The sequence below is a fragment of the Rhinopithecus roxellana genome, chromosome 19 (assembly GCF_007565055.1).
Source record: "Rhinopithecus roxellana isolate Shanxi Qingling chromosome 19, ASM756505v1, whole genome shotgun sequence".
Lineage (NCBI taxonomy): Eukaryota > Metazoa > Chordata > Mammalia > Primates > Cercopithecidae > Rhinopithecus > Rhinopithecus roxellana.
In genome coordinates this window covers 15,181,877-15,203,520 of record NC_044567.1, presented here as the reverse complement: position 1 = coordinate 15,203,520, position 21,644 = coordinate 15,181,877, and the positions used below count along the sequence as shown (strand labels likewise).

Below are 21,644 nucleotides of genomic sequence, written 5' to 3'. Positions count from 1 at the left end.
GAGGGGGATGGGAAGGCACCTACAGAAGCCTGACCTGTTTCCAGCAAGGATCCGCCCTCAGTCAGTCAGTCAGTCAGTCAGTCAAGCAGCTGGCCCAAGATTTAGGCCACCCAGAATTTGCACTGGGTGTTGCCCTGTTACCCAGAACAACCTTCTGACAGGGAGAAGAGATCTCAGATCAAACACACACACCCACACACACAGCATTCACAACTCACACACATGCAGTCTCACTCACAGTCATACAATCACACACACACATGCACAAATACATAACTGACCAGAGCTTAGTGTTCTCAATACCTTTCCTTCTTCTCCTCTGTGTCTGCTGTCCTCTGAAGTCCAAAGAAATCAAGGAAAATTAAAGACATATTTGGAAACACACAGGCAGGATCCAACACGGCCCTTAATGGGAAGGTTCGTCCCCAGAATCCCAGACTCGGGAATCCAAGTGGAAGTGTATGCAGAACCAGGGCAGTGCCTTGCTGTACCAGATTGTGAATATGCATCTATTCTACCTGGATCCAATCTGAGTACTATTTATGAAGAGTTCAGTCCTTTCTTGAGTTGAACTGGGCTATGGGAGAAATGGTGTGTGTGTGTGTGTGTGTGTGTGTGTGTGTGTGTAGAAGTGAACAGCAGGCCGGGCGTGGTGGCTTACGCCTATAATCCCAGCACTTTGGGAGGCTGAGGCAGGTGGATCACCTGAGGTCAGGAGTTCGAGACTAGCCTGACTAATATGGTGAAACCCCATCCCTATTAAAAATATTTAAAAAATAGCCAGGCGTTGTGGCGTGTGCCTGTAGTCCCAGCAACTTGGGACACTGAGACAGGAGAATGGCTTGAACCCAGAAGGCAGAGGTTGCAGTAAGCCACTGCACTCCAGCCTGGGTGATAGAGTGGGACTGTCTCAAAAAAAAAAAAAAAAAAAAAAAAAAGAAGTGAACAGCAACATCCAGCTGGAGGGGCAGGGGAGGAAGATTGGGTTGAGATGCACCTGTTGTCTTAAGGTCGTACGGTCAAAGTTGAGGTCAAAGAGAAGCCAAGATTCTACTCCGGATCCCCCAGAACCAGACAACCCAGCCTTTCCCCCCTCCCTTTGGTCGCTTTGGGTCACATAGTTTCTGCCCTTCTCCCAGCAGCTGCTGACAGAGAAAGAAGCAGGCACAGACTGACTAGAAGCTTCTGGAGCCAAGGGAGAACACTGCCTTTTCATTCTGTATTCCTCTCACCAGCTGTAGAAGAAAGACACCCGAATGATTTATTTGTCAGGGAGAAAAGGAGGGGCCCTTTAAGAAATGCAAAGGAAGGAGCAGGGGGTAACCCCTCTCCTGTGCCCCCTCCCTCCCAGGCCTCTGCCTTCTCACCACACACAGACTGCAGAACCACCCAGGTTTTGCCAAGAGGAACGTCAGGCTGACTGAATTTCAGCTCTATCTCTGCTCCCTCCTCCTTCTCACTGGTTGCAGCCGGGAAGGAGTCTTGACCCACCCCGGCTCCCCCTCCTAGAGGAACAAACACCCAGCAAGTATACAGGGGGTGGGCAGGACCACCACAGCAGCAATAGAGCTGTGGGCCTTGGGGAGGACCCAGGGCAAGTAAAGGGAGGGTGCTAGTGGTGGTGCTGGGCTGTGGGGAGCTAGATGCACGCCAGGGGTCCTGATTTTGAGTCCAGTCCTGACAGACACCTGGGCTCTGGCCTGGCTCTGACTTGGAGTCAAGGTCACGGAGAGCAGGCAGGAGCAAGACATGGCAACTTACCTCCTAGCTTTCCCTCCAGAGCCCAGAGGGCGGAGGGAGAGGGGGTGGAGGCTGAGCTCAGAACCAAGTTTTCCTGAAAAGCCTCTTTCCTTGTTTGTTAGCCCCTCCCAGTCCCTCCCAGTCCCTCCCACGCTCTGCTGCAGCTTCCCAACTCTGGGCCAAAGGGCCAGAGAAGAGCCCACTGCCCTCTCTCTCCCACTTTTCTTGGGAGCAGGAGAACAAAGCTAAAGCCTAGCCCATTCTAGGAAGCTCATCTTCTACAAGGAGTCAGAGGGTGAGTGGTCAAGCTCCTGCAGTCAAATTCACTGTCCTCACTACCCTGTTTACTCCTGTGTCCATATTCTTCATCTTTTTTTTTTTTTTTTTTTTTGAGACGGAATTTCGGTCTTGTTGCCCAGGCTGGAGTGCATTGGCGCAATCTCGGCTCACTGCAACCTCCGTCTCCCAAGTTCAAGCGATTCTCCTGCCTCAGCCTCCTGAGTAGCTGGGACTACAGGCATGCACCACCACGCCCAGCTAATTTTTGTATTTCTAGTAGAGACAGGGTTTCTCCATGTTGGCCAGGCTGGTCTCAAACTCCTGACCTTGGGTGATCCACCCGCCTCGGCCTCCCAAAGTGCTGGGATTACAGGCATGAGCCACCACTGCACTTGACTTTTTTTTTTTTTTTTTTTTTGAGATGGACTTTCACTCTGTTGCCCAGGTTGTAGTGCAGTGGCATGATCTCAGCTCTCTGCAACCTCCATCTCCTGGGTTCAACTGATTCTCCTGCCTCAGCCTCCCAAGTAGCTGGGATTATAGGCGCCTGCCACCATGCCCGGCTAGTATTTTTATATTTTTAGTAGAGATGGGGTTTCACCATGTTGGCCAGGCTGGTCTCAAACTCCTGACCTCAGGTGATCTGCCCACTTCAGCCTCCCAAAATCCTGGGATTATAGGTGTGAGCCACTACCCCTGGCCTCTCGTATTCTTTTTCTCTACCTTTTTGGTGACTTTCATGTTTCCCAGGCATCCATCAATACCATCCCAGGGGCTGCCTGTGGACAAGGACTTTCTATATGAAGAAAACCCTCCCTAGAAGCACTGGGCCTGGGGAAGAATTTAGCAGGAACAGCAGGTGGCTCAGGCTCCCTCTCTTCGCTGCCTGAAGAAGTTTCCATCTGCTCCATGTCCCAAGCCCTCTAACATGATAGATCTCCTCTACTTGAGATCTGTTATTACTCATGGGACAGTTGCTCTGAAGGGAAATGCTGGTTGTTTCTCTTTTTTTTTTTTTTTTTTTTTTTTTGAGACAGAGTCTCACTCTGTCCCCCAGGCTGGAGTGCAATGGAGTGCAATGGCAATCTCGTCTCACTGCAAGCTCCGCCTCCCGGGTTCTAGGGATTCTCCTGCCTCAGCCTCCTGACTAGCTGGGATTACAGGTGCCTACCACCACATCTGCCTAATTTTTGTATTTTTAGTAGAGACAGAGTTTCACCATGTTGGTCAGGCTGGTTTTGAACTCCTGACCTCAAGTGATCCACCCGCCTCAGCCTCCCAAAGTGCTGCGATTACAGGCATAAGCCACCATGCCCAGCAATGCTGGCTGTTTCTAACCCCTGTTCAGTATTTCACTTGTTCATCTACCCACCTCCCTGTTGGGGGTGGGCCGATGAAACTAGCAATGGACGTCTGACCTTGGGCCAATCACTTCTCCTAAGCCTCCTGTTCCCCAATAGTAGAAAGAGGGGGGCTTAAGATGATCTACATGTTCCCCTCTGAGTAGTAATCTTCTGTGGAATTCATATTCTACCCTCCAGCACCGAGGGGCAGGGGTATTACTCTGCCCCCACCCCCGCCTCACATCTTGCTCATTACTTTAGGATCTCAAAGCACTTTCACTATTAGTTCCCCTCTGTTGTCTTTCTTATTTCCCAAAGGGAAATGACTCACCCCAAAGTCAACTGGAGTGGGTGGAATGGTGTCATACAAGCAAACAGGGAGTCCCTACAGACATCCCTACCTCTGTGGCAACTCCTTCCCCTGGAGGTGTTCTCTCTAGGACGAGTAGAAGGGAAAGGGGGTCACATTTCCTTTCCTTCTCTGGACTTTGCCCCGAAGCAGAGGGCAGCCTAAGCTCCTGACTCCAGGGAAATCTCCCTCCCTGGCTTGTCTCTCTCCCGGTCACCAGTAACCTCAGGACGAGGTCAGTCCCGCAATCACGTGAAGCCCTCACGTTTGCAAGGTTTGCAGAAAGGGCCTCTTAGCTTTGATCTCCCAGAGAGCAGCCAAGCTTGCCAGTCCCTCCCCAGAAATTCACATGCCCCTGCCATACAGGCTTTCTAAACACGCCACCCTGACTCTTCAGCGCACCCCACCCCACTCTCAGTTCCTCCCAGGTCCCGGTAAGCGCTTTGCCAGGCAGAAAGGGGAAAGGCACGCAGTCCGCCCACTTTGTCAGTGGACTACAAATCCCGACAGTCTTGTCGTTGCGCAGGCGCACAGAGCTCAACGTGCCGGCTGTTGGAAAAGTGTGTCACTGGGGCACGAGGCGCTCCCTGGGATCACATGGTACTTGCTCCAGTGCCGCGTGCGGCCCGGGAACCCTGGGCTGCTGGCGCCTGCGCAGAGCCCTCTGTCCCAGGGAAAGGCTCGGGCAAAAGGCGGCTGAGATTGGCAGAGTGAAATATTACTGCCGAGGGAACGTAGCAGGGCACACGTCTCGCCTCTTTGCGACTCGGTGCCCCGTTTCTCCCCATCACCTACTTACTTCCTGGTTGCAACCTCTCTCTCTCTGGGACTTGTGCACTGGGATTCGCTACCCCACAGCGCTGCGGAGCCGGCAGGCAGAGGCACCCCGTACACTGCAGAGACCCGACGCTCCTTGCTACCTTCTAGCCAGAACTACTGCAGGCTGATTCCCCCCACACACTCTCTTTGCTCTTCCCATGCAAAGCAGAACTTCGTTGCCTCAACGTCCAACCCTTCTGCAGGGCTGCAGTCCGGCCACCCCGAGACCTTGCTGCAGGGTGCTTCGGATCCTGATCGTGAGTCGCGGGGTCCTCTCCCCGCCCTTAGCCAGTGCCCAGGGGGCAACAGCGGCGATCGCAACCTCTAGTTTGAGTCAAGGTCCAGTTTGAATGACCGCTCTCAGCCGGTGAAGACATGACGACCCTGGACTCCAACAACAACACAGGTACTGAGATTCCTTTACTATCATCTTTTCCCTGTCACTGTCTCCCCACCTCCATCTACGCCTTATAACAAGAGGAACTTTGTAAGGGACCGGGGAGTCCCTTGGCCCGGAGATTTGCTAACATGCTGCGGGGCTTTAATGTGGGATTTCCAGAGTGACTTGTTCGGGCTGGGAATGCTCTCAGAAACGCCCCATCACCACCCCTCAGAGTCCCAAAGCTCCCTTGAGCCTCGAATCCCGGGGCGGGTGGAAATGAAGAGGAGGTATGGGTGGTGAAGCGAAAAATTTAGGGGGACTGGGAGCTTTGGAACAGTGCCCCGAAACGGCCCCATCTGTCCACTACCTGCAGCTGTGGTATGCCTGGCCTCAGAAAACGGACCCCCTCCCCTCCTGTCTTCCCCCTCCTCTAGTTCCTGCAGGCGCGAGGGAATCTGAGAAGCAGTGGCTCGATCGGGGCTCAGGGAAGGAGGGGCTGGGAGAATCGTTCGGATCTCACTGGGGAATCCTCAGTGACAGGAGGGAGCGACACTTGAGGAGTCCAGAGCGTGGTGCCCGGCCCGAGGGAGGACACCTACAGGGCCCCGGCCACCTGGAGGGCTCACATGGCTCGAGAGCCGGGCCCACGTGCTGCGTTTGTTTTCATTCAGCAGAAGCCGTGGCCGCCACCCCATTGGTTGTTGCCTCCCGGCCTCGTTACATAATGAGCTCCGCCCCCCAGTCGCCCCGGCAACGCGTGTTCCCTTCTCTCTTCCCCTAGGTTGTCCAGGTCCTGCTAGCGTTCGGGGTCCAGCCCACGACCCGGTCGCCGGGGAGAGGCGGGGAGGAGGTGGGGCTACTGCTCTCGATTGACGGGAAGCAAGGAGGGCGGGGCCTCGAGTTCCGGGGTTCCTCGTTGGGGAGCCACGTGCGAGAGGCACACGTGGAGCGGGGACGTGAGGCCGGCTGAGGGCCCAGCTCCCGCCCTGCCCCGCCCCGCCGAGATCTGGGTGAAGCTGGGCTGACTCACCGCCCCCGCCTGCCTCCTTTTCCGGTCCGCCTGCCCGGCCCCCTCCCCCTCATCACCAAAACAAAGTAACATGGAGCCATCTCTGACCTTTCATGGCCTTCTGTTTTACACTCCCTAAAGAGACCTCACCCCAACCACCTTTCTCACTCCTTTCGCCTTCACTTTTGTTTGCACCTACTTCACTGCACTTCATTTAGACTCAGCTTCCCCACATTCCAAATTCTCTGTTCCCCAAGCTTCTTTCCTTAGTTCTGTGACCACTGTCTTACCCTCATCTCCACCAAACAAGCTGCAGTGTGCCTACAAAGGGCTCCCCAAAGCAGCTGCACCCCACACTCATAGCTGAAATGATATTGTCCTTTTTTCTTACAAAAAGGAAAACTGAGACCCAAAGAGGGGAGTTGATATCCTCTAGGTCACAAAATAAGTTGGTAGTGATGGGTCTAGACCTGGACCTAGACTCTTTTGAGTGTGCTCCTCACTTCCACGTTGGAATCCTCTGCATGAAGGTCTCTCTTTTGGGGGATGGGTGGATGGGTGAACTAGGTCAACTTCATTTACCGTCACCTAATGATTCCATCCCCCACCTCAGCCCTGAAACCGTGGGAGCTGATCTGTTGTGCAACTATTTTCCAAGGAGCTGGGTTCACCCTGACCAACCTTGAGCTATTTTAGGGCCGCCCTGCCCAGTTTAGTGTGTGTCAGTGGGTGAGCAAGACATGTGCCTCTGCAGACACAGTGGCATGGCATGTGTCAGCTCACACGTGTCCTGGGATCCTCCCTTCTCCCACCCCGCCTGTAGCAGCCCAGTCTAGGTGCTTGGCAGAGGTGTGGCAGGCAGGTCACCTTTTTCTCCTGCTAATACCACAGGAGCACAGCCACCTCGTTGGCAACGTAACCAGAGGGTCAAAGTCCCTGAGTGGCCAAAGAGCCAAGGTCATTGTTACCAGGCTGAGATCTGAAGGGGGAATTTTAGAGCCCTAGGCTGGACAGTTTGTACTTCCGCCTCCTGCAACTCGCACCGCGAAGTCCTTTCTGGACACAGAGATAGAGTCCACTGTGGCTCACTCTCTTAGAGGCCAGGGGAACCAGGCGGGCAGATTCCTTCCCTTCAGTTCCTTCAGAGAATATATCTCCCAGACTGGGGGGAATGTGATTGTCTTTTGTAAGATCTCCATTCTCTTTACTATTGGCTAGCTATCCCTCCGTGGTCCATGGTCTCATTCCTGGAATGGTCTTAGTATTAAAATCAGCAGCTGGGTTTTTGTTTTTGGAGGACTGGGCACTTTGAATGGCGCTCAGCTGCCCATCCCCCAATCTTCAATTGACAACTAAGTCATTAGCTGCAGTCGATATTCCCAAGGAAGGCATATAGGGAAGGGGGCACATACGCGTTATGCCACAGGGGTCACACCTCACATTCAAAGCAGAAGCTGAACGTGTCCTGCAAATGGTTGTGGGTGTTGCTTGGCCATGCCATGTCTACTGTGTGTTGGGGAATTGCTTATTTACTCCAAGATTAGGGGCTCCACATGGTGAACTGAGTGGCCAGCAGTGTTTTGGGCAGACAGGTGGGGATGAGCACAGTGGCATCCTAGGTCCAGAGACATGGTGGCTGACACCCCCTTCCCTTTTGTTCTCCCTCCAGGTGGCGTCATCACCTACATTGGCTCCAGTGGCTCCTCCCCGAGCCGCACCAGCCCTGAATCCCTCTATAGTGACAACTCCAATGGCAGCTTCCAGTCCCTGACCCAAGGCTGTCCCACCTACTTCCCACCGTCCCCCACTGGCTCCCTCACTCAAGACCCAGCTCGCTCCTTTGGGAGCATTGCACCCAGCCTGAGTGATGATGGCTCCCCTTCTTCCTCATCTTCCTCGTCGTCATCCTCCTCCTCCTTCTATAATGGGAGCCCCCCAGGGAGTCTACAAGTGGCCATGGAGGACAGCAGCCGAGTGTCCCCCAGCAAGAGCAGCAGCAACATCACCAGTGAGTACCTTTCCAGCTGATTCGGGGGAACGGAAGCAGGCCACGGCCAGATTGGGAATGGGTTTTTACGTGACACCAGTCTTGCCAGGGCCTATTCTGGCTTCAGGGATTTCTCCTAGAGTGGCACCAGCCCCTCTTCAGCCCAGTCTTGTCACTCCAGTGCCCCTCAACGCTGGAGTTCCTCCTTAGCTTTTCCCTCCCCGGATCTCCAGCCCAGAAAGCCTTCCACACCTCTGGCCACTCAGCTTGGCCTCTCCTGCTCACCTGCTGCCCGTGTCTTTCACAGAGCTGAATGGCATGGTGTTACTGTGTAAAGTGTGTGGGGACGTTGCCTCGGGCTTCCACTATGGCGTGCACGCCTGTGAGGGCTGCAAGGTGAGGCGGACTGGGGGTAAGGGCAGGGGCAGGTGGCCCCCTCCCCCTTGGACACAGAGGCCCAGCCATGATGGAGGTGGTCACTAACCGCCCCTGCCCTCCAGGGCTTTTTCCGTCGGAGCATCCAGCAGAACATCCAGTACAAAAGGTGTCTGAAGAATGAGAATTGCTCCATCGTCCGCATCAATCGCAACCGCTGCCAGCAATGTCGCTTCAAGAAGTGTCTTTCCGTGGGCATGTCTCGAGACGGTGAGGCAGCATCCCCACATCCTCCCCCTTTCTTCCGCCCAAAGTTTCTGAATTAATCTTTCCCTTTAAAAAAGTCACAAATGGAGACACATCATACTGTGAATCACATTTGAACAGGGGATGTCCATCCTTCATCTGCTTGGGTCAACATACACTTCTATCCCATTGGTCCCTCGGGTCACCTCCTACCAACAATCCCTTCTAGGGAAACCCCCTTGATGGGCGTGGCCTTGCTGGTTTTAGTTTTGATGTGAAACCCCAAGCCTTCAGAGCCTTGCCCTTTCAGGAGGAAGGAAGGAAGAGAAGCACGTGAGTGTGGCTGAGAACTTCCTGACGCTGTTCTCATCCTGTTGCAGCTGTGCGTTTTGGGCGCATCCCCAAACGAGAGAAGCAGCGGATGCTTGCTGAGATGCAGAGTGCCATGAACCTGGCCAACAACCAGTTGAGCAGCCAGTGCCCGCTGGAGACTTCACCCACCCAGCACCCCACCCCAGGCTCCATGGGCCCCTCGCCACCCCCTGCTCCAGTCCCCTCACCCCTGGTGGGCTTCTCCCAGTTCCCGCAACAGCTGACGCCTCCCAGATCCCCAAGCCCCGAGCCCACAGTGGAGGATGTGATATCCCAGGTGGCCCGGGCCCATCGAGAGATCTTCACCTACGCCCATGACAAGCTGGGCAGCTCACCTGGCAACTTCAATGCCAACCATGCATCAGGTAGCCCTCCAGCCACCACCCCGCATCGCTGGGAAAATCAGGGCTGCCCACCTGTCCCCAATGACAACAACACCTTGGCCGCCCAGCATCATAACGAGGCCCTAAATGGTCTGCGCCAGGCCCCCTCCTACCCTCCCACCTGGCCTCCCGGCCCTGCACACCACAGCTGCCACCAGTCCAACAGCAACGGGCACCGTCTATGCCCCACCCACGTGTATGCAGCCCCAGAAGGCAAGGCACCTGCCAACAGTCCCCGGCAGGCTAACTCCAAGAATGTTTTGCTGGTAAGGGCATGGGGGCGGGCGGGTGCGTTAAGAAGGTCGGGGGGTGCTTGGCAGAATGGACTTAGTGTAGGGCAGCTGGGGGTTCCTGGAGGCTAAATGTGGGGATAGCCTCTTCCCAGGAGAGAATGTCTTGCCTTGCAGTCTGGGCTCTGCCTGGGAATCCCTGATCTCCACCTGGCACCTAATTGCTACTTTATCTTAAAGACCCATCCTCCAGGGCCACAGCCCCTAGCCCAGGCAGAATCTGGGGTCCAGCTCTGCTTGGGGCATTCATCTGACTCAGACTGGCTGACACTCCCGTCCCTCAATCCTTTCCTCCCCCAGGCATGTCCTATGAACATGTACCCGCATGGACGCAGTGGACGAACGGTGCAGGAGATCTGGGAAGATTTCTCCATGAGCTTCACGCCTGCTGTGCGGGAGGTGGTAGAGTTTGCCAAGCACATCCCGGGCTTCCGTGACCTTTCTCAGCACGACCAAGTCACCCTGCTTAAGGCTGGCACTTTTGAGGTGAGTGACCATTTATGCTTCCTGGTTTTTTTGTTTGTTTTTTTGAGACAGAGTTTCGCTCGTTGCCCAGGCTGGAGTGGAATGGTGCGGCCTCCACTCATTGCAACCTCCACCTCCTGGGTTCAAGCGATTCTCCTACCTCAGCCTCCCGAGTAGCTGGGATTACAGGTGCCCGCCACCACACTTGGCTAATTTTTATATTTTTAGTAGAGACAAGGTTTCGCCATGTTGGCCAGGCTGGTCTCGAACTTCTGACCCCAGGTGATCCGCCCTCCTCGGACTTCCAAAGTATTGGGATTACAGGCGTGAGCCACTGCAGCCAGCCACTTCCTGTTTTGACCTTGGGAAGGATCCAGCAGAAGGCCTTGGTGTCTGGGGTGGGCAGGACCTCTGAAAGGTTTTAGAACCCAGTATCTTTGTCCTTATAGCCTCTGATTGGTGGAAGGGGCTGAGCTGCTCCTGCTGCTGTCTCTGGATGGCTGGGACTTCTGTCATCTCAGCTGGAATTTAATCACAACCCATTACACTGAAATAATGCCTTGGGTACAGTGCTGCCCCCATTCTAGACAAGAGCAGATTAACTTTGGTGAATGCCTTGCCCAAGGTCACAGGTAATAACAAAGCTGACACTCAGATTCAGGCTTACTGGATCCCAAAGCCATCCTTCCACCTGGGCTCCGTCGTTGCCCATTCAGAAACAACCCCCACTCTACTGAGAAATCAAAGGCAGCACCACTAAACCCTTTGGCAAACTACAGGGGCGATTTGGTCAGTGCTTCTCCCACCCCACCCAGGTTGACTGTTCCCACTCCCCCTCTAGGTGCTGATGGTGCGCTTTGCATCATTGTTCAACGTGAAGGACCAGACAGTGATGTTCCTAAGCCGCACCACCTACAGCCTGCAAGAGCTTGGTGCCATGGGCATGGGAGACCTGCTCAATGCCATGTTCGACTTCAGCGAGAAGCTCAACTCCCTGGCGCTTACCGAGGAGGAGCTGGGCCTCTTCACCGCGGTGGTGCTTGTCTCTGCAGGTAGGTCAGGCTCTCGCCTGACCCGGGGGAGGAGGCAGACGCAGTTCAATTCAACACACCTTTTATGGAGTACCTACTCTATGCCAGGCCCTGCACTGGGCACTGGGGATACAGACATGATTCAGACACAGTCTAGCTTGGGAAACAGACTCATGCCCGACTAATTATAAAACAGTGAGATAAGTGTCACAGTAGAAGCATGAACCAAGGAAGCACAGACAACTATTTCTGCCTGGGGGAGCTGGGGAAGGAGGTGACACTTGAGTTGGGGCCGCAAAGGACAAGTAAGATGTTGCCAGGCAGAGAAGGGGGGAAGGGCATCCCAGGCAGAGGGAACTACACAGCAAAAAGCAAGGGAGCCTGGCCATGTTCGGCCTGTTGAGGAAGGGAAGGTGGTCTTACGGGATGGGAGGTGACCAGCCCTGCTGAGCCCACGCTCCCAGCTTTCAGGCATCTGCTCTCGGGGCAGAGGCCTGTGAGAAGGTATGGCACTCCTTCTCCTTACCCATCGGCCCTCTGGGGGGCTTCAGGGAGAGGCTGCATTGCCTGCCAGGTCCTCGCAGACCTCCGGTTCCTCGTCAGAGGAGCTCGGGGAGTCCACCTCACTGCTGTCGTCTTCCCCACAGACCGCTCGGGCATGGAGAATTCCGCTTCGGTGGAGCAGCTCCAGGAGACGCTGCTGCGGGCTCTTCGGGCTCTGGTGCTGAAGAACCGGCCCTTGGAGACTTCCCGCTTCACCAAGCTGCTGCTCAAGCTGCCGGACCTGCGGACCCTGAACAACATGCATTCCGAGAAGCTGCTGTCCTTCCGGGTGGACGCCCAGTGACCCGCCCGGCCGGCCTTCTGCCGCTGCCCCCTTGTACAGAATCGAACTCTGCACTTCTCTCTCCTTTACGAGACGAAAAGGAAAAGCAAACCAGAATCTTATTTATATTGTTATAAAATATTCCAAGATGAGCCTCTGGCCCCCTGAGCCTTCTTGTAAATACCTGCCTCCCTCCCCCATCACCGAACTTCCCCTCCTCCCCTATTTAAACCACTCTCTCTCCCCCACAGCCCTCCCCTGGCCCCCTGATTTGTTCTGTTCCTGTCTCAAATCCAAGAGTTCACAGCTGAGCTGGCTTCTGTGGTGTGTGCTCGTTTGGGGGGTGGGGTGGAAATACTGCCAAGGCTGGGGGGCCACCTCTCCATCTGGTCAGTTTGTGGGGTGGGGACTCTGCCAGCAGATGGGAGGATATAGGGAAACAGCACACAAGTCTAAGGGGGGTGCCCAAGGGGGTTATTTTCATCATATATTTATTACATAAATATATAGTAAAATAGACGAGCAACAATTACCATAAAAATATCTTTCTTTAAAATCCTGACCCAAAACACAACGGGGTGAAAAATCGCACATAACAGACATACTGATTGTCAATGTGGGGCAGGAGTAGGAGCCCCTCAAGTCACCCCTGCCGGTCCCACCCCTCCCTGGGGAAGAGACCTACCTCCTTCCCTGTGTCTGGCCACAACTCCCCTCCCCCCAGCCCAGCACCAGCTTCTCATACATTCAGTAGCGCCTCTGGGCAGTATCCCCCTCCCCGCTGCCCAGGAGTTCCCAGGGCAGGAGTTACTGTCCTCCTTATGGACGGTGTCTCTGTCACACGCCCTGCCCTCTCCCAGCTCTGCAGACCCGCCACCAGGAGAAGGGGTAGGGGCTCCTCCCCCACCCTCCCCAAGTCTGAGCAGGGAGGAGGCTGGATGAGGTATGTGTGTTATGAGTGATGGGAGGGGCAATACTGAGATGGAGAGGCGAGTGGTGGGGGTGGGGTAGTGGTCATGGCTCTGGCACCCCCTTGTCCTGGCCTGGCCCCCTCGTCCTATTCCCAGCAACCCGTCCTCCCACCGATACTGCACCTGCTGCTCCACCCTGCCTGCCCTAGTGCCCCGGGCCAATACTGGGGGAGGCATGCTGAGCACCCACATCAAGGCCATCCCCCTCATTAGCACCAATGGCCCCCAGGAGAGGGCCCTGTCCCCCACTTCCACAGCAGGGACTGGGACAGCTGCCGCTCTAGAGCAGGTGCGTGGCACTCCTGAGTCGCCCTGGCTCCTCCCCTACCATGTGTACTCACTCACACATTCACGCAGAGCAACACACACATACACCCCACATCACCGAGGGGGAGGGGAATCACAGCTCATATGATTGGGGAGGGTGGGGGAGTCCCAAGTGTCCTATAAGAGGCCAAGGCTCTTCAAGGCCTTTTCTCTGCCGTGTCCATGGCTGAGAATGGGGATGGAGGGGTTGGGGTGGGGATGGAGGGGTGGGGAAGACAGCAGACAGGTCAGGAATTCCACTGGGCCCCCAGGTGTGGGAGGAAGGTACGAGAGGGCCTACCCATGGAACTGGAGTAATAAGAGGAATCAGTACTCCAGGAGAGAGAGAGAGGATAGAGACAAAGACAGTGCAGGCAGCCCGAGGCCCCAGCAGGGTGGGACAGGAACATGCACAGGTGACAGTGGGTGCTCCTCCAGGCCCTCCACCCCTGTTGGAACACCTGACCGATGGGGAAAGGACAGTGCCCTAATGGGCAGCATAGCATTGCCTTCCCATGTCCGTGTGTGCACGTACGTGTGTGTGTGTGTGTGTGTGTAGGGGGCTGTGGCAGGCTGAGAGTCAGGGTGGGGTGGCAGGTTCCCCACTGCTTAAGACATTTTTGCCCCAATAGTGCAAAGCGCAGGAAGCCCTGGCACCCCTCCCCCCACCCCCTGCCCCAATCCCCATGGCTTCCGGGGGCATCTGTGTCCACCCATCCATCCCTGCCGACATGCAGCCCTGAGCCCAGCGCCCTCTGGTCTGCTCTGTCCCACCCCCACCTCCTGCTCCCATGGGAGGACCACCTCCTCTCTCTCCCTCTCCCCTGAGGAGTGGGTGGCAGCCACAGGGAGGGGGAGGAGGGCAGCTCACCCAAGTGCAGACCAACAGAGCACCCTCACCAGGAGGGTGAGAGGGGCTCAAGCCAAAGTCCCTGAATTAGAGAAAAGAAGAGGGGAAGGGGTCCTGGGGCAGAGGGGCAGCTGGCCAAAAGAGCTTTAAAGAAAAAGGAGCACCAACCACCCCCTCCCATGGGGCCCCAACTAAGTGTCACTTATCTAAACACCCCTATTCCGATGCCTGCCCGCCCAGAGTTAGTGCAGTGAGTAGGAGCAGGGGAGAGGGCAGAGGTTAGAGAGAGCCCAGAAGACAGATGGGAAACAGGGAAACAGAGTGCTAAAAGGGTGGAGGGTTCTGGGAGACGCTCACGCACAGCCCTCCTGCCCTCCCCGCCACCACCCAATGCAGCAGCATCCGGTTTCTAGCTAATACTGCAGGATATGAGGAGGGTAGGAGCTGGAGCCACAGTTTTTCCTGGGTGGGTGCCAAGGTGTGGAAGGAGGAGGTGGATGGGGAGAGGCCCCTAGGGCTGGGCACTTAAAGGGGAGCTGTGTGGGCAGCAGGGCAGGCTGGTGAGGGGCCAGCTGGCATCCAGCATGAGAGGTAGATGGAACTCAGCGGGCACGAGTGGCAGAAAGCAGAGGACATATTAGGGTCGGGGGGTGCCAAAGGGGCACAGAGGGTGGGGTACGGCAAGGGGGGTGGCCAGGACCCTGTTGTGTTAACTCACAGCTCTGATCGGCAGCCCTACCCTTGGGGCTCTGGTGTGGGGGCATTCCTCTCTGATGTGGGGGAAGGAGGGCAGCTCACAAAGTGCATGGGGTGGTAAAGGGGGGGGTCTCTCCCGTCTGGTCAGCCTCAGTTAATAACTTAATATCATCTCTCTCTATCGCTCGCTCTCTCTTTTTCGTATTTTTCTCTGTCTAGTTTTTCTTCATTTGTCTTCTCCCCTTGCTTGGTTTCCAAAGTGCAGTTAGAATGACTATAAATTTTAACCTCCAGGGGAGGAGCCAAGCCAAGCGGTTCTTTGCACCCAGGCATCTGGGGAAGTAGAGAGGCCCTCAGCCTGGAGGGGAGACCTAGGCCAAGGAACTGGGTGGGGGCTCTCTCTTGTGTGTGTAGGGGGTGAGTTGAGGGCATCTTCCCCCAGCCCACATTCCTCCTTCCCCTACAGTCAAGGTGGCTTGTCTCTTCTCAGTCCTCCTACCCTTCCCCTACCTTCTGAGAGGACGGGGTCCTGGGAACTGTAGGACACGGCTCCCCCAGCCTCCCACACTGTCCTTTCCATAGCAAGTTCATTTGTTTGCCCTGTCCCAGGGCTGGAGGTCTGAGGAGGGACCTGGGCAGTGCGGGTGTGTGTATGGGAGCTGAATCTATCCAAGGACGAGAGGAAGGAGAGAAGGGGTGTGGGGGGGGTCTCCCTCAGCCCCCAGCTCTGCCCCTTCTCTCCAGGCTCCTCCCCACCAGCTCCGCACACCCTCTGGCCGCCTGAGGCTTTAGACTTCCTGATCCTCAAAGACCTCGAGGAAGAGTGGGGGGAAGAGTTCGGTGGGGCACTCGACTTTCATGTGGAGGAAGCGGCTGGCGTGGCAGGCCCCGATCATGCGGAGGTCAGTCACCTTCATCAGCAGCTTGGGCCAGAAGTGCGGAATGTTGTGTTTGCGGTGGTTGACGTAGTGCTCGAACGCCAGCAGGTACGCCTCCTGACTCTTCTCGATCTTGTCCACACACAGCAGGCCCGAGCGGTCTGTGGGAGAAGAGGGCCGTGAGGGACGTAGGGCCGGCCAAAGGCCTGGAGATGGGGAGGGTGAGGTGTTGTGGGGGAAGAAAGGACTAGAGGGGAGACAGAAGCAGAGAGGCTGGGGGAGGGGAGGGGAGAAGCTCCCCCTGAGGGACATGGGCAGGAGAAGCACAGGCAGAGGGAGGCAGCTGGGAAGTGGAGAGGGGCAGGGGGGAGCTGGGGGGATGGGACAACGCAAGGAGGACAGAGGGACAGGCCGGGGGCTGGGGCAGAGAGAAGAGCCTGGGAGAGGGGAGGACTAGGGTTGGTGGTTAGAGAGGCGGGGTGCCGATGGGGGTAGGGAGGGGACTGAGGGGTAAGAGATGGGACTGGGGGACAAAGGAGGGATGGGGGATGGAAGGTGGTTGAGAACAAAGTGGGGAGTGGGGGACAAAGGGGAATGCGAGTGACAGAGGATGGGGGCAGAGAGGAGGAAGGAAGCAAGATAGGAAAAGGCACAGAGCAGGGATGGGGAGGCAAGGGGAACAAGTGAGAAGTAGGTGACAGAGCAGGGGACAGGGGACAGGGGATGGCCTAGGTGACAGAGAGGTAGCCCGGAAGAAGATTCAGGAGGGAGTTGAGCAACAGGCCCAGGGTCCAGCCAATCTCTGGGACCCCTGGAAGCTTCTGAGCCCTCCCGGCCAATCAGCAGGTACCTGTTGACATTAGCAGCACAGCCTGCAGCAGAGCCACTTCCGTGTCATCCAGGTTAAAGGCAGAGAGTGACTTGCCCAGTTCAAAGATGGCGTCGGAGACTACGCCCAGGCCGCCATTCTTGAGCTGCTCCCGCTTGACAGCCATCTCCCCACTCAGCGTCAGGGTGTCACTCTCAGGGTCGTAGCGGACAGCCGCCCGCAGGGACATGATCTCCATGCAGCACCCCTTCAGGAGGATGATCTGGTCTTCGCAAGGCAGCTGTGGAGAGGCAGGGCCACAGGAGCACTCAGCATACCCTCCCCGTGTCCTTGAGTCTCCCCTAGAGTGTCCTCCGGGAGCAGTGAGGCCGGCGAGGCCCCCATGGACTCCGAATGGCTGACCTTGTGTTGGGCCACATGCATGCCCTATTTCATTTAAGCCTCACAATGATGCCTGTGAGACCCAGCGTGGTGACTCATGACTATAATGCCAGCACTTTGGAAGGCCAAGGCGGGCGGATCACTTGAGGTCAGGAGTTCGAGACCAGCCTGGCCAACATACATGGTGAAACTCCATCTCTACTAAAAATACAAAATTAGTTGGGCGTGGTGGCACACGCCTGCAGTCCCAGCTACCAGGGAGGCTAAGGCAGGAGAATTGCTTGAACTCAGGAGGTGGAGGTTGCAGTGCACGTCACTGCACTCTAGCCTGGGCGATGGAACAAGACTCCGTCTCAAAAAAGAAAAAAAAATTATGCCTGTGAGTAGTGTCCATCATTATCCCCAGCCCACTCCAGATGAGAACACTGAGGCACAGGGGATGGAGGTAACTCGACCCAGGTCACACGGCTAGTAGGGCAGCCTGTCTCCAGCACTAGTGCTCTGGAAAATGAGAACTTTCAGGCTGCCTGGAGTTGGGTGGCCGCATAGACTTGAGGGATGAGGGGCTTCGGAGGGGAGCACTTGGAGCTGGCTGACTTCTTAGAGCAGTTAGACCTTGGTGTGTCTGTGTGCTGGGTGTGTATGTGTCTGTGTGTATCTGTATACGTGTGTCTGTGTGCTGTGTGTGTGTGCTGGGAGGGTGTGTCTGTGTATGTATTTGCATGTTTCTGTACTAGGTGTGTGTGTATACGTATCTGTGTCTGTATGCTATGTGTGTGTCTCCGTGTGTGGGGGGGGTGTGAAGGTGCCTGTGTACTAGGTGTGTGTGTGTCTATATGTGTGTGTGTGTGTGCTGGGTGTATGTGTGTCTATGTGTCTGTGCTAGGGGTGTGTGTGTGTGCTAGGTGTGTATCTGTGTATGCGTCTGTGTGTGTGCCTATATGCTGTGTGTCTGTGTGTATGTGTCTGTATCTATGTGTGTGTCTGTGTGCTAGGTTGTGTGTGTGTGTGCCTGTGTGCTGGGTGTGTGTGTGTGTGCTAGGCATATATGTGTGTGTGTGTCTGTGTGAGCAGAGTATAGACCAGAGCCTGAGCTCCAAGTCAGCTAATAATGGTAACAGCTAGGGGTATATATGCGTGTGTGCACGCACTAGGTGTGTATGTGTCTGTATGTGTCTGTGTGTGTGTCTATGTATCTGTGTGTCTGTTTGCTAGGTGTGTGTGTGTGTGTGCCTGTGTGCTGGGTGTATGTCTGTGTATGTATCTGTGTGCTAGGTGTGTGTCTGTGTATGTGTCTGCATGTGTGCCTGTGTGCTGGGTGTATATGTATGTGTGTGTGTGTGTGTGTCTATGTATCTGTGTGTCTGTTTGCTAGGGGTGTGTGTGTGTGTGCCTGTGTGCTGGGTGTGTGTGTGTCTGTGTATGTATCTGTGTGCTAGGTGTGTGTGTGTGTGCATGTGTGCCTGTGTGCTGGGTGTATATGTATGTGTGTGTGTGTCTGTGTATGTATCTGTGTGCTAGGTGTGCGTCTGTGTATGTGTCTGCATGTGTGCCTGTGTGCCGGGTGTATGTGTATGTGTGTGTCTGTGTATGTGTCTTCATATGTGCCTGTGTGCTGGGTGTATGCGTATACGTGTGTGTCTGTGTATGTATCTGTATGCTAGGTGTGTATGTGTCTGCATGTGTGCCTGAGTGCAGGGTGTATGTGTATATGTGTGTGTCTGTGTGTGTATGTATCTGTGTGCTGTGTGTGTGTGTCTGTGTCTGCACGTGTGCCTGTGTGCTGGGTGTATGTGTATATATGTGTGTCTGTGTCTGTGTATGTATCTGTGTCCTAGGTGTGTGTGTCTGTGTCTGCATGTGTGCCTGTGTGCTGGGTGTATGTGTATATGTGTGTGTCTGTGTCTGTGTATCTGTGTGCTAGGTGTGTGTGTCTGTGTCTGCATGTGTGCCTGTGTACTGGATGTATGTGTATATGTGTGTGTCTGTGTATGTGTATGTATCTGTGTCCTAGGTGTGTGTGTCTGTGTCTGCATGTGTGCCTGTGTGCTGGATGTATGTGTATGTGTGTGTCTGTGTATGTGTCTGTGTCCTAGGTGTGTGTGTCTGTGTCTGCATGTGTGCCTGTGTGCTGGATGTATGTGTATATGTGTGTGTCTGTGTCCTAGGTGTGTGTGTCTGTGTCTGCATGTGTGCCTGTGTGCTGGGTGTATGTGTATATGTGTGTGTCTGTGTATGTGTATGTATCTGTGTGCTAGGTGTGTGTGTCTGTGTACGTATCTGCATGTGTGCCTGAGTGCTGGGTGTATGTGTATATGTGTGTGTCTGTGTATGTATCTGTGTGATAGATGTGTGTCTGTGTATGTGTCTGCATGTGTGCCTGAGTGCAGGGTGTATGTGTATATGTGTGTGTCTGCGTCTGTGTATGTATCTGTGTGCTAGGTGTGTGTGTCTGTGTATGTGTCTGCATGTGTGCCTGAGTGCTGGGTGTATGTGTATATGTGTGTGTCTGTGTATGTATCTGTGTGCTAGGTGTGTGTGTCTGTGTATGTGTCTGCATGTGTGCCTGAGTGCAGGGTGTTATGTGTATATGTGTGTGTCTGCATCTGTGTATGTATCTGTGTGCTAGGTGTGTGTGTCTGCATCTGTGTATGTATCTGTGTGCTAGGTGTGTGTGTCTGTGTGTCTGCATGTGTGCCTGTGTGCTGGGTGTACGTGTATATGTGTGTGTCTGTGTGTCTGTGTCTGTATCTGTGTGCTAGGTGTGTGTGTCTGTGTCTGTGTTTGCATGTGTGCCTGTGTGCCGAGTGTGTGTTGACCTACAGGAATTGCTCCTTGTCCAGAGAGCCTCAGATGAGCCTGTGCTGGGTGACCGGGGGAGGTTTCCCTCCAGCACAGCACCACGTCTCTCTTCCCTTCTGCCACTCACCTCGGAGAACATGGGCAGTTTTTTGGCAAAGTCCACCACACGGGTGATGGCCGGGGTGATGATCTTGGTAAACTCGCTGAAGGCTTCCAGGTCCACCTTGTCTCCGTCCGGCATGGAGACGATGGGTGACTGGCCAATGTCATCGGGCTAGAGAGAAAGACAGGGGTCAGCTGGGGCCGCAGACCCCTTTCAGCCTCTCACTGAGGCTGCCTGCCCACCAGGGGGAGCTCCAAGGCAGCTTGGGGAAGAAGGGCCGCAAGTGCCTGAGTCCCAGCCCCACAGCTTTTCCTTCACCTTGAGCCAAGGATAGACCACAGCCAGAGTAAGCTACTAATAACAATGGTAATAACAGTAGTAGCAGCTATAATGACTAAATACTTAATATATGATCAGGCATCAGGCTACATGTTTTACATGTCTTATTTCATCCTGACCGTAATCCTAAAAGGAATAATTATAATAATCACCATTTCACAGATGTGGAAACTGAGGCACAGGGCAGCTAAGTAATAAGGTTAAAGTCACATGACCAGCAATTGGTAGGACCAGGGTTTGAACTTGGGCAGTCTGACTGCTGACTGTTATACATCTGCTTGGAATCAGAGCCCGTGCCCTTAACAGTGCACTGTGCCACCCTCTGGCATGCTCCACCATGAACCAGGAGCTGGTTTTCTGCCTTCCTTCACCACACAGAGTCAACTGTCCATCTCCTCCCAAACTGACCACTTCTTTTGAGAGAGGGTCTTGCTCTGTTGCCTGGGCTGGAGTGCAGTGGTACAATCATGGCTTACTGCAGCCTCGACCTCCTGGGCTTAGGGGACCCTCCTGCCTCAGCCTCCCGAGTACCTGGGACCACAGGCACACACCACCATGCCCAGCTAATTTTAAAATTATCTGTAGAGAGCGTGAGCACAGTAGTTCACACCTGTAATCCCAGCACTTTGGGAGGCCAAGGCAGGCAGATTACCTGAGGTTGGGAGTTCCAGACAAGCCTGACCAACATAGAGAAACACCGTCTCTACTAAAAATAGAAAATTAGCCAGGCATGGTGGCGCATGCCTGTAATCCCAGCTATTTGGGAAGTTGAGGCAGAAGAATCGCTTGAAGCTGGGAGGTAGAGATTGTGGCAAACCAAGATTGTGCCACTGCACTCCAGCCTGGGCAACAAGAGCAAAACTCCATCTCAAAAAAAAAAAAAAAAAAAATTATTCGTAGAGGCTGGGCATGGTGGCTCACACCTTGTAATCTCAGCACTTTGGGAGGCCGAGGCAGGTGGATCAGTTGAGGTCAGGAGTTCAAGACCAGCCTGGCCAACATGGTGAAACCCTGTCTCTACTAAAAATACAAAAATTAGACAGGCATGGTGGCGGGTGCCTGTAATCCCAGCTACTCAGGAGACTGAGGTGGGAGAATCGCTTGAACCCAGGAGGCAGAGGTTGCGGTGAGCCGAGATCATGCCACTGCACTCTAGCTTGGGTGAGAATGAGACTCCGTACCAAAAAAAAAAAAAAAAAAATTATTCATAGAGGTGGGATCTCTGTATGTTACCCAGACGAACTCCTGGGCTCAAGTGATCCTCCCACCTTGGTCTCACAAATTGCTGGGATTACAGGCATGAGCCACTGCATCTGGTCCTTAACTAATCATTTACTTAGCAACTAGCTTGACCAGGGCCTAACACAATGCCTGGCACCCAGCAGGCACTCAAAAATACTGTGACATAACTGTATCCTTACCATCTCCTCCCAGTCACTAGGGGCAGGAAAAAGAAGCAAGGTCACCCTCGCTCTCTGGAAATTCAATGAGGAAGGCAAGGTCCTGTCCTCATGGAGCTCCCAATTGGATGGAGTAGACAGGGTCCAGACAGCAAGGACACAAACGCAAGTGTATAAAATCTGGACAGCACAA

General features: G+C 54.7%; 2 protein-coding genes across 2 annotated transcripts in view; one reads left to right on the top strand and one right to left on the bottom strand.

Annotated features, from left to right (window-relative positions):
* The first annotated feature begins 4,266 nt into the window (after window positions 1-4,266).
* Window positions 4,267-12,207, top strand: NR1D1 (nuclear receptor subfamily 1 group D member 1). Its single transcript, XM_010354494.2, has 8 exons — window positions 4,267-4,936; window positions 7,591-7,929; window positions 8,216-8,304; window positions 8,409-8,553; window positions 8,910-9,550; window positions 9,875-10,060; window positions 10,881-11,091; window positions 11,718-12,207. The coding sequence occupies exons 1-8, from the start codon at window positions 4,906-4,908 to the stop codon at window positions 11,915-11,917; spliced, it is 1,842 nt and encodes a 613-aa protein (XP_010352796.2). The 5' UTR covers window positions 4,267-4,905; the 3' UTR covers window positions 11,918-12,207.
* A 163-nt stretch (window positions 12,208-12,370) lies between these two features.
* Window positions 12,371-21,644, bottom strand: part of THRA (thyroid hormone receptor alpha) — a 32,563-nt gene continuing 23,289 nt past the window's right edge. The window contains exons 7-9 of the mRNA XM_030922761.1: window positions 19,737-19,883; window positions 16,448-16,706; window positions 12,371-15,758 (exon numbers count right to left, since the gene is read on the bottom strand). Of these exons, the coding sequence (XP_030778621.1) occupies window positions 15,508-15,758; window positions 16,448-16,706; window positions 19,737-19,883 (657 nt within the window). The 3' untranslated portion in view covers window positions 12,371-15,507. The remainder of the gene's footprint in view (window positions 15,759-16,447; window positions 16,707-19,736; window positions 19,884-21,644) is intronic.

What these genes read in the sequence shown, in the direction of transcription:
- NR1D1 (XM_010354494.2), top strand. Translation starts at nt 4,906, where the DNA reads ATGACGACCCTGGACTCCAACAACAACACAG. An exon ending in CGTGGGCATGTCTCGAGACG is followed by an intron (nt 8,554 to 8,909) that starts GTGAGGCAGCAT and finishes ATCCTGTTGCAG; the next exon opens with CTGTGCGTTTTGGGCGCATC. An exon ending in GGTGGTGCTTGTCTCTGCAG is followed by an intron (nt 11,092 to 11,717) that starts GTAGGTCAGGCT and finishes TCTTCCCCACAG; the next exon opens with ACCGCTCGGGCATGGAGAAT.